Raw genomic sequence first — 17966 nt, 5'->3', positions numbered from 1 at the left:
CCCCTTGTTGTGTCTAACAATATCCATAGCATCTGTGGCCTATTTATAGAAACACATGGGAATTTCTAAAAGGAATATAAAAGCTCTCACCCTTGTTTTAATGTTCTGTTGCTATATGAGTAGTAAAATTAAATGAGAACTGACCGCCAATGGTAATAAGATATCAGAGACTGTTACTACAAAAATAGAAACAAAGGGTGGGATATTGTGGCCTTGCACGGCGGCCATGAGGAAAATAACGATGGATGTCTGAGGGATGTAGGGGGCATCCTGTTTTCAGTTAGTCATTTCCTGGTGGTTAGTGGATCTTTAAAGTAGCTTGCTTAAAGGTATAGGTTTAATCTATTCCTGCAATTACCCTGTCACAAGTTACTATGTGCAGTTGAGCAGTACTTGCCTCTGACCTTTTGTATGTTTTCTTTGAAGACAGAATCCAAATGAATAGTAGCAAGTACTATCTGACTGCATGTGTACTAATATACTTATTACACTGTGGTTACAGATATTATTCCATTATGCTGGCATAATGTCTGTGTGATGTATATGGACATGTGGTAGAAAATGGAAGGAAATATGTGGAGACAACAATAGGCCTGGCCTACTGGTAGGCCAGTGCTATATTGCTTGATTTTGACCTTGATAAAAATAGAGATGCGTTGCCTTACAACTTTGAAAGTCACTGGGGCAATGTTTTACACTAAATATGATGGCAAGATAAGTTACCTGGGATGCCCTGCTTGTATCCCTTTAATTCACCTTAATTTACCCCACATGTAAAGGGTGTTTCAAGTTTAAACATTACTTTTTAAATCTTTAATTCAAATTATCTTTCAACCACTCAAGAAGTAGAAATATTAGATGTTCAGGGTTAATTCTGTAGTAATGAATGCATGATGATGGCATTTGTAAATCTATTTCAATGTTTTTCAGCGCCTGTGTTCTGGGCTGCTCCTCCTTCTCCCCCAGGAAGAGTACAAGGATCATTACCTAATAAGACTGTGTGTGGCTGGAATGGTTTGTTTATACTGGCCAGACAGTGGGAGAGTAGTGATCTACTGAACCAAAACATGCAACAGCACAGCCACTGAAAGTTAACCAACTTTATCCACAAATAATTCTAGGAAACGTTTTTGCCTTCTGTGAGACATAGTAGTTTGGCATAGTTAGAAACGAAGTTGCATACTTTGCCATGAGCCAGAAAAACATGAACTATAGCACAGTTTCTGAAGCTGAAGTTCTTTCTGGCTTAATTTTGGGAAGCACAATATTTCAGGTTTGCAATAGCAGAATGGACCAAAAGCTGACATCTCTCAGGCACAACAAATGTTGCCATCTAGTGGTTAGAGTAAGTCAACAACCCTTTCCAAACCAATACATTACAGCTGAGCTTGACCCATTAGCCCGGGCCAATGAAGTAGAGTTATGAGACATAGTAATGAGACATATGTTACCATAGCATTTTTATTTTGGGACGAATATTTAAAATAAAATAAAGTTAAATATATAAACTGCACATACACAACAAACAAAAATGAGTAATACAGGCTTGTGTGTATGTGGCTACGTGTCTAAGACCACATTCAATCTTAAAATTAATTGTAGGCATTGTGTACTTACATCCAATCGTAGGTAACAAATGACACCAAATTCAAATGCCTCCAATTCATCAGGTATCTGAAATACTGTATGGCTTTTCTTTTCAAGATGGGCACAATCAGTCCAAATATATTAGCAAGGTCTTTTGAATATAAATTGTATAATTACAAGGTTGTTGTAGAAAATGTCAGCTCCTTGTGTGATGAAGACAGTTCAGATCAGAATGGTGCCCGTTTGAATATGTCCTTCTGCCAATAACCTAGGTGGGTACCAGTATAATACATAATATAAAGGCTATACAGAACAGGGAACAGTTAATATTATGTAAATATTGAGAAAAATATGTGTAAGTTTATAAGGGGATGTGGAAAGACTCTTTGATCCATTGGTCACGAGAGTTTTGAGTTGGCTGGAGAGTCAGTGAAGTGCCAGGTGGATCCCTAGGTACATTGTCAACATCGTTGTCCTCCTCTTCATCATCCTCCTCTCCCTCAGAGTAACCATTTTCTGTAGTGAAGGTGCACTCTGAAAGCAGAGAGGATGAGATATCCTGGAAGGCTCCTTTATACTCCTGGATAGACTCATAGAGAGACCACAGCTGACAGAGCAGAGACATGTCCAACTGCCTCAGGCCCACCTAGGACACAACAGGAACAGATACTTGTGTCAATCATCTCATACATGAACTATAGCAACTTTGTCAATTGTGTAGAAGCAGCTATGATTCTATTTGGAAATGAAATATTGCATAATACCTATAGTCGTTTTCTAGAATAATTGTGTTTGAAATGCGATGTATTTGCTTACAATATCCAAAGAAAAAGCAGCAGTGACAAATGAAACTGTCACTGTATATGACAAACAGGGCTGTGGCCAGGGTCTGAGTTTTAGTGAGGTCCGAAAGTGGGGGTAGGACATTTTAAGAAATTTAAATTGCATTCATTAATTTCTATAAAATGTTAAAACTCAAATGCTATTTGGACAACAGCAAAAACAAGCAAAAATTACCCCAGCCATTATCACATTGGTAGCTGTAGCTTCATTAAAGGGATACTTCAGGATTTTGGCCATGAAGCCCTTTATCTACTTCCTCAGAGTCAGATGAACTCTTGGATACGATTTTATGTCTCTGCGTGAAGGAAGTTGCTAACTAGCCAAAGCGCAATTACTGAAAGTCTATGGTATCTATTAGCATGCTAGCAGTTTCCATAGACTTCCAGTCATTGTGCTAAGGCTAGTCACACAGAGACATACAATTGTATGCAAGAGTTTATCTGACTCTGAGGAAGTAGATAAAGGGCTTCATGGCCTTTAACCTCAGTCGATCTACAAACACATAGCCTATTAGCTATACAGTTAACCACTACACATTAACTCACATTTACTCAGCACTAGGATTAAAAACTATAATTTATTACATACAGCGGGACCTATGTTAGTAGAAAAAGTATTTTATTAACAAAAGCTAAACAAATATGTTTGCTGTACATTACTTTTTGTGTGTGTGCAGTTTTATAGATAATTTAGTACAATTGTACACATTTTGCCATGGGGTGGTGACACATTTTTGCAGTTTTAAAAGCTAATTTCCTGCAATTCTACACATTTTGCCATGTTAATTTGATCTCTGAGTCAGTGACTAACAAAATCAATGGGTGCCCCCTGGAGGTCAAGGCCAGGTTGCATAAAACATCTATAGGGTTTCCCTTATGGAATAACTTTACCTAAGGGAATTGTTTAAGGGCGTTGCATAGAGCCCCTCAAATATTACATTAGGTCAAATCAAATCAAATTGTATTGGTCACATACACATATTTAGCAGATGTTATTCTGGGTGTAGTGAAATGCTTGTGTTCCTAGCTCCAATAATGCAGTAGTATCAAAAATTTTAAAAAAAGCACAACAATACACACAAATCTAAAAGTAAAAGAATGGAATTAAGAAACATAGAAATATTAGATTGAGCAATGTGGGAGTGGCAATGATTAAAACACAGTAGAACAGAATACAGTATATACATATGAGACAAGTAAAGCCGTATGTAAACATTATTTAAACATTATTAAAGTGGCCAGTGATTCCAAGTATATGTATTTAGGACAGCAGCCTTGAAGGTGCTGGGTTGTGTAACCGGGTGCAAGCCAGCTAGTGATGGCATACTCAAGGGGTTTTACAGTAGTTTGAAGGCATGTATGGCAGAAAGAGTATCTGGCTACCATGGAGACAGCCTGGTTCACTGATTAAATGCCTCCTCGAAGAGATGGCTCTTATTTTGTGAGATAGCAAGATAGAACTTCTACAATCAAGACAGGATAATAAACCACATTTCTTGTAGTTACTGTTTTAAATTACTTTCTAGTATTTCAAGCTAGTTTACAGAGTAGCTAGCTAACTAGCTTTGTAGCCATAGATTGTGCACCTTCCATTGTTAAGATAGCTAAGTAACGTTAGCTAGCTGGTTGATGTTTTCCTTTTGTAACCAGAACAGATGAAAGACACATTCACCTCCACAAATGCTGTTTACACATTGATATTCATATTGAATGAAGCATTTAAGGGGCCTCATGGCCAGCCTTTACCCTTTCCCTTCATTTAAGGGGGGAATTCACATAACATGTTTTGTGCAACTGACTTAAAGTTATTAAGGAAACTTTAAATCAGTTGCACTGGTGGGTAATTCGGCCATGATTACTAACGTTAGAACTTTACACTAACTAGACCAATTTACAAATCTATGTAAATTACTGACATGGACTAATTGAGTGACATATAACAAGAGGAAAACTACTGATACATAACCAAGTTTCACAATTGCATCTTGTGTATTCTACTATACTACAGTAAATTGATACCCCGACTGAGGTCCGGTTCGAAAAAATAACGGTGTCCTCATATATAGCTAAGACCCTGAAGACAAATTACTATCAGAAATGGCTTTCCTCATACCATTTCTTTGCGCAGCACAGCGAGCGCTGCATCCAGACTTGGAGGCTTGCTGAGGCCAAGAGAGTTGCTCACTCTAGACTTGCTGATGTCGGCCTGAATGCGTGTTCGTTTACTGTATACTTTTTCAATGTCTCTCCATGAGCCACCACTGGAGTTGAGGATGCCGCTGAGGCCTTTTGGCAAAGGGGGTAGTCCTTCGATTGAAGAGACGCTCCCTGGACATTCAGGAGGACTGGACTGGAACCCATTCATTTTTTTCTAACTCTACATCAATGTCTTTTTGAAAAAGAAAAAACCTTGCCGCGCGTTAAATTATATAGCCTAATATAACTGCCAGAAATATTCAATCGTATAGAAAATTCTGAATTCAATAATGGAAGAACACTATCACGTATGTGATTTCAAAATAGTCTTCGTTGATTGCCTCAGATCAGCGTTTTACTTCTTCCGACAATGAGCGTTTAGTTACAACAGAATATTTTGCATATGTAAAGAGGGAATAGGTCTACCGCAACATTGTTTCAATAAAAAAAAATCGGTTCACCTTCACGCCTATTATTGTAATTCCAACGAGTCCTCAATAGTACAATAGAGGCGCCGTGCACACAGTCCATTGTTATGTGGATGAAAAATTACTTTGACCATGAAAACATTATCGTATGTTTAAAAAAAAACTGTTAGCAAGATTAATTTATTCCTCGTTTCCTTTCTTCTTCTCCAAAACGCTTTCCTTTGTCTCAACTGACAACCTCGCCCCTCGATAATATCCCCGCCCCATCCCACTTCATCGCAGCGAGGCGCTTCACCGCTGTCAAAATCACTCACTATATTTGGGGATAGAGGAAACAGGAGGATGTCCTTAGGAACAATAACGCTGAGGAACTCAACTATCCTATGTGGATGCCCGTGTTTGATTTAATCCTAGCAATACCAAATTCAAATTTCTAAATGCCTTTAGACATCAAGACACACAAAAAAAAAACCTTTGAAAACTCCCACAAAATATTGCTATTCATAAATACAGAATATTCTAATATTGTTTATAGCTCCTTTACCTCAAATTCTACACCATTCCATTTTTTCCAATTATACAAACAAATTGAAATTCATCCAATAGCCTACTACATAAGTGACCCTTATAATTGACACTAAAAACTGTCCTTATCAAAAACATCCCAACTGCTTCAACACTTAATATTCTGTCTTGTGGTAGTAGTGAGAGTTAAGTATTTCATCTAGTATAAATTGCTACTGTGTCTACAACACTACACAATTACATTATATGGAAAATCGTTTTAAAATGAAGTAATAACCACAGAGAAATTATGAATAACGTGGATAAATTCTGATTTTATAAACAATTGCCATACATTAATACCAACCAGTCAAACACCATTCAACTATATTTAGTTCAAGATATTCGACCACTCAGAGGTGCCCATTGTCATCATGCAAGTTTGTGTCAAAACGTTACCCTGCATCCACAGAAGACTGCAAATAAAAAGTAACAGCAATGTATAAACAAAATATAACTACAGGTCAGGCCCTCAAAATGCAAAGTATGCATATGCAGACAGTTGTCCAAGTTTATTACAATAACCTTTACCGGCGAAGCAGCTTCAACTTGTCACAAAAACCTTTGCAAGGGAAACAAGCTGCTATAACTTCCGGTTTTGCTTATGTGAGTGAGTGTGTGTTTATGCCTTGTTTCTGTTTTTATTTTTTTATTCTTTTTTAGAATTGCCATCAGTTCAGTCTCATGATTGGTGAAGCTCTTTCAGGCTGCGCAGTGAATCTGCACAGCTGCGGATCAAGCTGCACAGCTGGATACTGGCCTCTACTGAGGCTGAGTGCTGGAGCTCCTGTGTGGCCCACCGCAGCTTGTGCAGCACTACTTCCTCAGCACTGGATAGGGCTGGGTGAGGTGCAGGGGCTACTAGGGGGGCTGGCACCTGGACTGGCTGGATGGAAGGGGTGGACGGAGGGAGGAAGCTGGGGGTCACGGTGGATGCAGGAGAGGGGTTGGCTGGTGGAGGTAGAGGTCCTCTCAGTCCTGACGCAGCCCCCTCACAGTGCTCTGGTCTGGGCTGCCCAGTGATGGAGATGGGGGCGTCGCTGGAGGGTGCTTCATTAGCCTGAGGGACAGGCTGAGAGGCCAGCTGTCTCTCTCGGACCTGTGACAGGGCAGCTTGGGCATTCAGAGCTGAGTGTGAGAGGAGAGTAAGACAAAATAGGGAAGAGAAGGATATGAGAGAAGAAAGTTTAGTTGCAAACCGAGTCGTAAGTTATGACTCATAATCAGGGCCCAGCATTAGATAAGGAAATTCCTTTCCTAGCCTGACTACCCATACACATCACTCCAGCCAAACGCCATGCCCAATTGTGTTTCTTCTCCACGATGAGTCTGGATTTGCTTTCCCCGCGGACGTCTTATAGAATGCTAACACATTGACTGTTCTGATTGGACCCAGAAACCAATGGTTTGGGCCAGAGCAACACCTCTCATTTTGACATCAGCACAAACTACTTCTAGGATGACTGAATGTATGGAGCGATCAACTTAGCAGTGGAATTCAATTCAGGATGAGCCGTCAGGCAACTCTTTCACCTACTCATAACAAAAATGATCCTAACCCTGCACACTCTTACCTGGGTTGTCCTTGTCTACATCAGAGTCCAGCTCCTGACATGCAACACAGTAGTTCTTCTTCTGCTTGTCCTGAAGGAGAATCGTCTGGAAGCACAAAATACAAATTCTTCAACACAAGACCTAATGTCATACCCCTTATTAGTGAAGCTACTTAGATGCTGACTAAAACATCCAAGTACAAGATTAATAAATCTCTTTAGCATAACATAATAAATATATTTAGCTATAGATCTCACTATAAATGAATGTTGGCTAACATGTGGCAAATATACACTGCTCAAAAAAATAAAGGGAACACTTAAACACAATGTAACTCCAAGTCAATCACACTTCTGTGAAATCAAACTGTCCACTTAGGAAGCAGGAGACAGGCCAGTACATCAGGAGACGTGGAGGAGGCCGTAGGAGGGCAACAACCCAGCAGCAGGACCGCTACCTCCGCCTTTGTGCAAGGAGGAGCTGGAGGAGCACTGCCAGAGCCCTGCAAAATGACCTCCAGCAGGCCACAAATGTGCATGTGTCTGCTCAAACGGTCAGAAACAGACTCCATGAGGGTGGTATGAGGGCTTGACATCCCCAGGTGGGGGTTGTGCTTACAGCCCAACACCGTGCAGGACATTTGGCATTTGCCAGAGAACACCAAGATTGGCAAATTCACCACTGGTGCTCTGTGCTCTTCACAGATGAAAGCAGGTTCACACCGAGCACATGTGACAGACGTGACAGTCTGGAGACACCGTGGAGAACCTTCTGCTGCCTGCAACATCCTCCAGCATGACTGGTTTGGCAGTGGGTCAGTCATGGTGTGGGGTGGCATTTCTTTGGGGTGCCACACAGCCCTCCATGTGCTCGCCAGAGATAGCCTGAGTGCCATTAGGTACCGAGATGAGATCCTCAGACCCCTTGTGAGACCATATGCTGGTGCGGTTGGCCCTGGGTTCCTCCTAATGCAAGACAATGCTAGACCTCATGTGGCTGGAGTGTGTCAGCAGTTCCTGCAAGAGGAAGGCATTGATGCTATGGACTGGCGTGCCCTGAATCCAATTGAGCACATCTGGGACATCATGTCTCGCTCCATCCACCAACGCCACAGACTGTCCAGGAGTTGGCAGATGCTTTAGTCCAGGTCTGGGAGGAGACCATCCGCCACCTCAGACCATCCGCCACCTCAGGAGACCATCCGCCACCTCATCAGGAGCATGCCCAGGCGTTGTAGGGAGGTCATACAGGCACGTGGAGGCCACACACACTACTGAGCCTCATTTTGACTTGTTTTAAGGACATTACATCAAAGTTGGATCAGCCTGTAGCGTGGTTTTCCACTTTAATTTTGAGTGTGACTCCAAATCCAGACCTCCATGGGTTGATAAATTTCATTTCCATTGATAATTTGTGTGATTTTGTTGTCAGCACATTCAACTATGTAAAGAAAAAAAGTATTTAATAAGAATATTTCATTCAGATCTAGGATGTGTTATTTTAGTGTTCCCTTTATTTGTTTGAGCAGTGTATTAACTGGGTTGGTCTGGATTATCCCCCACTCACCCCACATTGCTCACAGCATTCTCCTAACATCTTGTAGCCTTTGAGGAGGTAGGCACCCATGAGCTTGCTTATCTTGTCCTGTCGTTCCCGCTGTGCATGAATAACCTTCATCTCAGATTCTGAAGGGGGTGTCCACTCGAAGTCATCATCATCTGACAGGGCAACCATGGTGGATGAGAGGAGTAAACCGACATTAAGGCAACCAGAACTCAGTCATATGGACACAGCTGGCTGGCTAGCTGTTTTCAGAAACGTCTGTGTGTATTTGCATACACTAGAATTTCTTTCAATTATATTGACACTAGGTGTTTTAAATGTTTTTATTTAACTAGGCAAGTCAGTGGAACAAATTCTTATTTACAATGACGGCCTACACCGACCAAATCCGGACGACGCTGGGCCAATTGTGCGCCGCCCTATAGAACTCCCAATATAACTTCAAATCAAGGCCAGTTGATATATACAGCCTAGAATCGAACCAGGGTGTCTGTAGTGACGCCTCTAGAGCAGTGGCAAGCAGAGAGGAAGTGGGTCTACAACAGACCCACGTTTGGAACATATGTTTAATAATATCACCCTTTTGATATGTCTCTAATTCCCTCCACCGACACAGTAGCTAAGTTGAAACGGAATTGTATTTCACTTCTGGCGGACTGTTTCTGTGCAATACACCCGCGTTACTAAAAGCACCTACAGTAGTACTGGCTGGCTGGCTTGCTCATCACGCAGCTAGCTAAATTAGTTATCGACTATCAGTTTGATAAGCTTTCAGTTATCAGCAGCTAACATTATCTAGGTTAATATCACTTTAGATAAGTGAGTTAACTCGATGCCTAGCGAGCAAGTATCACGCGACGTCAGTTTGTGCTAACTGAACTGGAGACACCGGTAGACCAAAACAACTAGCTGGCAAGCTAATTAGCCAACTAGCTAACGTTAGCTGGCTAAGCTAACCATGCTAGCTGTCAAAGTGGGCTTTCAGGCAAAACTTTAATTCCCCAAAACGTCGGAGTCTGGCATTCCGAAAGACACTTAGCAAAATAAACTTGTGAGAACGCCAACCAAAATAAAACATGAGTATTTGAGAAAATAAGTTGTCTTATTTACCTGCATTCAGTGCCATAATTCCACTGCTATGTCTGGTTGCTGCACGCCGTTTCTTCCCCAAAAAAACGTTGTACACATGCGTGCACTGACTTAGCTTTAAGGTGTAACGGTTGAGCTCCGCTACCGCCACCTTTCGTACTGGAAGAACACAGCCATCTCATAAACTGAAGTTACCGCCATATTGATAAGAAAAATCAGATAAGTAAAACAAAAAAATACTGTATAGAGAAATACCGATTTTTTTTCATATTCATTCTCCACAATGTTGTAACATATGGCCATCTGGACTTTCAGCTCTTTGTTGTTTTGTTCGAGAGACTATGACACCAATTTTTGCCCTGTACAACCAAAGCATCAAGTTAGGGCAGAAATGCCTGCTAGTTTGTGCTTTGCATTTGCTCCTCCATCATCACCAACCACGCTATCCTCTTGTCATCCCCCTTGCTACAAACACTCTATCCAGTGGACAACACTGTCATCCCAGTCTCCTGGGAGCAGCAGTGAGGTAGCCCATCACGATGATGATAGCTACTGCAGCCACTCTGACCTGGCTGAGCTGTGGGGCTGCAGCGACAGCCCCGCAGAGATACAGTAGGGGTCAGGCATAGTGGAATGCTGTTTGAGATGTCAACAATGACCTCAGGAAAACATGTATGAAGAAATACCATTGTTTCTCTTGATTTATTAGTGGGGTTTTATTTAAACAGATACATCTAATTATTCTGTACCTGTATTAGCTGGGATACTTGGTAACATTCCAAGAGAAATAAGGGTGGAGTAGGCAAGCACACTTCCTAGATTCACCAACACATTAAAAGCTGATGATGAGAGGGGAGGGATACGATTGAAAAATGTGCTAATTTAATATCTGGACAGAAATGAGCAGTGGAGTGTTGCAGAGGAGCAGGGAGGCCTTCACGCACAGTGTGTCCCAGAGGATGTAGTGGGTTAGAGGCCAGTACTCCACAGTACCCCACATAGGACAGCAAAACACCAGCTGCATCTCTCCCACTCACTTTCTAAACGACACCTGAAAACAACGAACACACGAATATGTCTGCCCGCCACAACAGTTAAGATTTTCCTGTTCTGAACAGGAAGAAGTCTAATGTCCATGAATGAGTCGGGCGATGACCTGTGTCGGGCGAGGGCTGTGGTTGACGCTGAGCCTACTCCCAGAACCACTCCTGTGATTAGTTAGGAGAACTTACGCAGCCGGTTAGGAGATTTAGCGTAGCAGGTTAGAATAATAAGGTTAATGTTAGGAAAAGGGTTAGGATTAGCAAAAAAAATCTATATCACCAAAGCTGTATCCCGTCGAGATATGACCACACCCCTAAGGAGGTGTTCAGAACATAGAGATAGTTAGAGGACCCAAAGTGGCCAAAAACGGAGATGGCCTCAACGGCGTTTCTGCGCGCTCACAGACGCCATAATGGGACAGAAACAGTACAAAGAATAGTCCTCTATCATTCTCTTTTGTTCAGAACCCTCAAATATTGGCACTTTCATTTTCTGACTGTTTTAACACACTGCAAAGGGGTTTGGCTTGAAGTTACTGTATTTAATTTTGCAGTACAACAACTGTAGTCTAAATACAGTATCAAAACAAGTACTGTGTAATGACGCACCTTACAATACCCTTACCCTGTTGTACTGTAAAAAAGCAAATGCTACTGTTATCATAATAAATGAATGGATTAATTCAATTAATTGAAGGGCTTGAGGTTTTCACAGTATTTCAAACATTTTCCTGAGTTACAGTTCAAATAAGGAAATCAGTCAATTGAAACAAATGATTTAGGCCCTAATCTATGGATTTCACATAACTGTTAATACAGATATGCATCGATTGGTCACCGATACCTTAAAAAAAAGGTAGAGGCGTGGATCAGAAAACCAGTCAGTATCTGCTGTGACCACCATTTGCCTCATGCAGGGCGACACATCTCCTTCGCATAGAGTTGATCGGGCTGTTTATTGTGGCCTGTGGGATGTTGTCCCACTCCTCTTCAATGGCTTTGCAAAGTTTCTGGATATTGTCGGGAACTGGAACACGCTGTCATACGCGTCCATCCAGAGCATCCCAAACATGCTCAATGGCCGGGCCACATGTCAGATGAGTATGGAAGAACTGGGATATTATCAGCTTCCAGGAATTGTGTACAGATCCTTGCAACATGCTGAAATATGAGGTGATGGCGAGGGACGAATGGCACAGAAATGGGCCTCAGGATCTCGTCACGGTATCTTTGTGTATTCAAATGGCCATCGATAAAATGCAATTGTGTTCATTGTCCGTAGCTTATGCCTGCCTATACCATAACCCCACCATTCTGTTCACAATGTTGACTTGACATCAGCAAACTGCTGGCCAACACGTCTGCCATCTGCCCAGTACAGTTGAAACCGGGCTTCATCCGTGAAGAGCACACTTCTCCAGCGTGCCAGTGGCTACCAAAGGTGAGCATTTTCCCTCTGAAGTTGGTTACAACGTCGAATTGTAGTCAGGTCAGGACCCTGGGGACAACGAGCATGCAGATGAGCTTCCTTAAGACTGTTTCTGACAGTTTGTACAGAAATTCTTCGGTTGTGCAAAACCACAGTTTCATTAGCTGTCCGGGTGGCTGGTCTCAGAAGATCCCGCAGGTGAAGAAGCTGTATGTGGAGGTCCTGGGCTGGCGTGGTTACGCGTACTGCCAAATTTTCTAAAATGATGTCGGAGGCGGCTTATGGTAGAGAAATTAACATTAAATTATCTGATAACAGGTCTGGTGGTCATTCCTGCAGTCAGCATGCCAATTGCACACATCTGTGGCATTGTGTTGTGTGACAAAACTGCACATTTTAAAGTGGCCTTTTATTGTTCCAAGCACAAGGTGTACCTGTGTACTGATATGCCACACCTGTCAGATGGATGGATTATCTTGGCAAAGGAGAAATGCTCACTAGGAGGGATGTAAACAAAATTGTGCACAAATTTCAGAGTAATAAGCTTTTTGTGGGACCAACACTTTACATGTTGCATTTATATTTTTGTTCAGTATACATGGGATTTGTGAAAACAGATTGGCTGCCCGGTGATGTGCTTACACATGACAGAATATCAATGAATATTATAATATTATAACAAAGGCTTCTAAACTGGCAGCAACTAAAGGGCAACGCAGACCAAAAGAGCTAAATGCTCAACCATTAAAGGCTTAAGACTTGCTGCCACACCAATGTGTTCCTTATACATTTTAAATTAATGGGGCATTACTACGACCACATACCAGTTAAATTGGTACATTTGGAACAACACAAATAAATAATCATAACATTTAAAACTATATAAATATAAAAATATATACAAAAATAAGACTCAGAAATAAAAAAAATAAGTACAAAGACAAATAGAAACAAATTGTGGTATATAAATTCAAATAAAAAATAGAATCAAATTATTACACTATTACCCTATTGCTAACAAAATACACACTAAATTGCACAAATCCTATATCACACAAATACACAAATAGAATTACACACTTATAAAGAAGAGAACACAAACTAAATTGTACTACTAATTGCATTAGTACTGTACAAAGTTAGAGGTGCACTTTTCTTTTTTTTCTTTTTTTGTGAATTTTACCCCTTTTTCTCCCCAATTTCGTGGTATCCAATTGTTAGTAGCTACTATCTTGTCTCATCGCTACAACTCCCGTACGGGCTCGGGAGAGACGAAGGTAGAAAGTCATGCGTCCTCCGATACACAACCCAACCAAGCCGCACGGCTTCTTAACACAGCGCGCATCCAACCCGGAAGCCAGCCGCACCAATGTGTCGGAGGAAACACCGTGCACCTGGCGACCTTGGTTAGCTTGCACTGCGCCTGGCCCGCCACAGGAGTCGCTGGTGCACGATGAGACAAGGATATCCCTACCGGCCAAGCCCTCCCTAACCCGGACGACGCTAGGCCAATTGTGCGTCGCCCCACGGACCTCCCGGTCGCGGCCGGTTACGACAGAGCCTGGGCGCGAACCCAGAGACTCTGGTGGCACAGCTGGTGCTGCAGTACAGCGCCCTTTTTGATAGATTCCCCCGCTCCCTCGTACTTCTGAGTGGGAGACCTTCCCAGGCAGTAGCCTGCCTAGCTCACAAACTAGAATCAGGGTGCCCACTCTGACGAGGTTAATTGACCCACAGTCCCCCACGGTGACATGATATAATTGACATGACATGCAAATGAACGATAGAAAACCAATTGCTCAAATGTAACCATTCCAAATGTTTTTTTTTTGTTATATTATTATTATGCGCCTGCCCATGTCGCCTATACCTAAATTTGCCACTGCTTACACCCACGAACATTTTAAATAATAATTACAAGCATTTCGTTACACCCGTAATAACATATGCTAACATATGTGACCAATAAAATGTGATTTGATTTGATTTTAAGTGGTCGTTGAGACCGATCCAGGAGAGTAGAAAGATGAAGGCCTGGCTACAGCAGAGAATGGTGCTGGCGTCGCCTGCTGAGATGCAGCGGAGGGCCAGCAGATACAGATAGCCTGATAAGACTCCACAGCACCGTTTAGGATCACTCTCACTATCATTTTCTCCTCCACCAGGAAGCTCCTGCACTGCCTGAGACACAGGAAGACAGGGAGACACCTGGTGACCTCGTCTGCCCATAGGCCGCACTTGAGTTTCAAGTTTGGGGAAGCAAATTTTGACAATAAAAATGCACCTTCATAAATAAAGCATTCCATTCGTCATCGCTGTCACCCCCTGACCATAGAAAGCTGTTTATTCTCTATGTTGGTTGGGGCGTGATAGTGACTAGGGTTGCTCATCTAGGTGAATTGTATTTCTATGGTGGCCTGATATGGTTCCCAATCAGAGGAAGCTGTTTATCGTTGTCTCTGATTGGTGATCATATTTAGGTAGCCATTTCCTCATTGTGCTCTGTGGGATCTTGTCTACAGATGATAGTTGCCTGTGTGCACACAAGTAGTGTCATGTTTCGTTTGTGCGTTTCGATTTATTAAAATATGTGGAACTCTATGCACGTTGCGCCTTGGTCCAATCATTTCGACGAGTGTGACAATTGCATTTGCAGACTTATGTAAGAGCCTATATTCATAAGGTGATGAGTAGATTGGATAGTTATAATTTAGGTTAATAATATAACTCAATCGCCGTTCGCAAAAAATAATGTTCAATGCATGTCTGAGCACATATAGCCTAGTCTATAGGCTACAATGTATTACATATACATTTCTTCTTTCTTTGCACTGAAAACATTTGGTATTTTATAAACACATTTCATGCAATTCTACTTCATTTTATATGACACAAAAACAATAGCAGCCATTAAACTCTATAACTGTTTTAAAATCACCATTGGCCTCATGGTGAAATCCCTGAGGGGTTTATTTCCCTCTCTGGCAACTCAGTTAGGAAGGACTTGGAAGCCTGTATCTTTGTCACCTGAGTGGGTTGATTCACTGTTGTGGTCATCCTGTCTGGGTTGGCGCCCCCCCCTTGGGTTGTGCCGTGGCGGAGATCTTTGTGGGCTATACTCAGCCTTGTCTCAGGATGGTAAGTTGGTGGTTGAAGATATCCCTCTAGTGGTGTGGGGGCTGTGCTTTGGCAAAGTGGGTGGGGTTATATCCTTCCTGTTTGGCCCTGTCCGGGGGTGACCTCGGATGGGGCCACAGTGTCTCCTGACCCCTCCTGTCTCAGCCTCCAGTATTTATGCTGCAGTAGTTTATGTGTCGGGGGCTGGGGTCAGTTTGTTATATCTGGAGTACTTCTCCTGTCCTATTCGGTGTCCTGTGTGAATCTAAGTGTGCGTTCTCTAATTCTCTCCTTCTCTCTTTCTTTCTCTCTCTCGGAGGACCCGAGCCCTAGGACCTGAGCTCCAGGACTACCTGACATGATGACTCCTTGCTGTCCCCAGTCCACCTGGCCATGCTGCTGTTCCAGTTTCAACTGACCTGAGCCCTAGGACCATGCCCCAGGACTACCTGACATGATGACTCCATGCTGTCCCCAGTCCACCTGGCCATGCTGCTGCTCCAGTTTCAACTTCCACCTGACTGTGCTGCTGCTCCAGTTTCAACTGTTCTGCCTTATTATTATTCGACCATGCTGGTCATTTATGAACATTTGAACATCTTGGCCATGTTCTGTTATAATCTCCACCCGGCACAACCAGAAGAGGACTGGCCACCCCACATAGCCTGGTTCCTCTCTAGGTTTCTTCCTAGGTTTTGGCCTTTCTAGGGAGTTTTTCCTAGCCACCGTGCTTCTACACCTGCATTGCTTGCTGTTTGGGGTTTTAGGCTGGGTTTCTGTACAGCACTTTGAGATATCAGCTGATGTACGAAGGGCTATATAAATAAATTTGATTTGATTTGATTTGATTTGCTTTGAGTAGAGACTGGATGTATTAATGCACCATCTAAAGCCAGTTAATAACTTTCCCACGCTTAAAGGAATATTCAGTGTCTGCTTTTTTATTTATTTTTAACCCATCTACCAATTGGTGCCCTTCTTTGTGAGGCATTGGGAAGGCTCCCTCGTCTTTGTGATTGAATCTGTCCTCGAAAGCGTTCCACAGGGATGCTGGTCCATGTCGAGTCCAATGATTCCCACAGTTGTGTCAAGTTGGCTGGATGTCCTTTAGGTGGTGGACCATTCCTGATACACAAGGGAAACTATTGAGAGTGAAAAACACACCTTGCAGTTCTTGACACAAACCGGTGCACCTGGCACCTACTACCTAATACCCCGTTCAAAGGCATTTAAATATTTTGCCTTGCTCATTCACCCTCTGAGTGGCACAAATACACAGTCCATGTCGCAATCATCTCAATGCTTCAAAATCCTTTTTTTAAACCTTCTCCTCTCCTTCATTTACACTGATTTAAGTGGATTTAACAAGTGACACCAATAAGGGATCATAGCTTTCAGCTGGATTCACCAGGTCAGTCTATGTCATGGAATGGGCAGGTGTTCGTAATGTTTTTTTAGACTCAGTGAAAAATCAAGACATTTCAGTTATTTGTAGACATTTACATAATGTTCTTCTCACTTTGACATTATGGAGTTTTTTGTGTAGATCATCGACCAAAAAATCCAAGGGGGGTGAGTACTTATGATAGGCACTACTTAAATGTTTTTTATTGTAGAAAAGTATTGAAAAAATGTACATGGTTTGCTATAAAACATTTACTGCTATGAAGACCCCTCTACCTGATGCCAGTTCAGAGCCATGGACATCTCACCTAAATGCACTGCAATGAATGGTTGAAAAAGCAATCTTAGATATGTGGTGTTTTTATTTGGTTTAATTACTTATCAGCCAAAAACATACATCTCACAGAAAAACACAATTCTTTGAACATGATAAACTACCGGACACCGTGTCGGTTGGAGTAGTTTATGAGTAGGATTTTATTGACAAACCAATAAACCCCCCTGTATGTTAGATGCAGTGGCAATTTTAGCATGTCAATCTTGTTGGGGCCAAAAAATATATATCATTATGCATGCAAGGAAAGCCACTACACAACACTGAACAATATATTCATTGCACTTATATCGGTGACAAATGGTGCCCACAAACTTTTATGGACTGCATAAAGCAGAGCTTTCTTATCAGCACTATGGAGTGAATCCTTACCACAGTTACACCTGGCTATCAATAGAGATTTGTCTGGCAACGAAACAGGTAATTCAGCCTCATTTACTGCCTTTTCAAAAAACAATGTAACTATTTGTTTAGCAAATGTACAGTGACATAATTCTTACAGTATTCTCCCTGTACACCTAGTCAGAACCGTAGGATAAATAAAGGGGGCATATAAGCAGACAATGAAAGCTCTTACAATATTTGATGATGACATTTCTCTAAAACAGGCTATAGGCTACATGTGCACCATCAAGTCATAACAGTAGGCTAAATTATGAAGGAGGAAAGGGACCACATTTTTAGGGTGAGAGGCACATGGGAAACTACCAGCTTACTACACAACATACTGTACACTTAATATTACTTTCTTGGCTACAGTATACATATTTCCCTGGCTTATTACATAATTTATGCAGCAGCAAAAAATACATTTTT

General features: G+C 42.0%; 2 protein-coding genes across 2 annotated transcripts; both read right to left on the bottom strand.

Annotated features, from left to right (window-relative positions):
• Positions 1–1447: 1447 nt before the first annotated feature.
• Positions 1448–5452, bottom strand: fam89b (family with sequence similarity 89 member B). The gene is made up of 2 exons (XM_024394783.2): positions 4543–5452; positions 1448–2233 (listed from the first exon to the last, which is right to left on the bottom strand). The coding sequence occupies exons 1-2, from the start codon at positions 4792–4794 to the stop codon at positions 1949–1951; spliced, it is 537 nt and encodes a 178-aa protein (XP_024250551.1). The 5' UTR covers positions 4795–5452; the 3' UTR covers positions 1448–1948.
• Positions 5453–5872: 420 nt separating this feature from the next.
• On the bottom strand, positions 5873–10003 carry znrd2 (zinc ribbon domain containing 2). The gene is made up of 4 exons (XM_024394779.2): positions 9845–10003; positions 8738–8889; positions 7192–7276; positions 5873–6745 (listed from the first exon to the last, which is right to left on the bottom strand). The coding sequence occupies exons 1-4, from the start codon at positions 9858–9860 to the stop codon at positions 6300–6302; spliced, it is 699 nt and encodes a 232-aa protein (XP_024250547.1). The 5' UTR covers positions 9861–10003; the 3' UTR covers positions 5873–6299.
• Between the last annotated feature and the right edge of the window lie 7963 nt (positions 10004–17966).

The sequence above is a fragment of the Oncorhynchus tshawytscha genome, linkage group LG30 (assembly GCF_018296145.1).
Source record: "Oncorhynchus tshawytscha isolate Ot180627B linkage group LG30, Otsh_v2.0, whole genome shotgun sequence".
NCBI lineage: Eukaryota > Metazoa > Chordata > Actinopteri > Salmoniformes > Salmonidae > Oncorhynchus > Oncorhynchus tshawytscha.
This window is presented reverse-complemented; position numbering and strand designations above follow the sequence as displayed.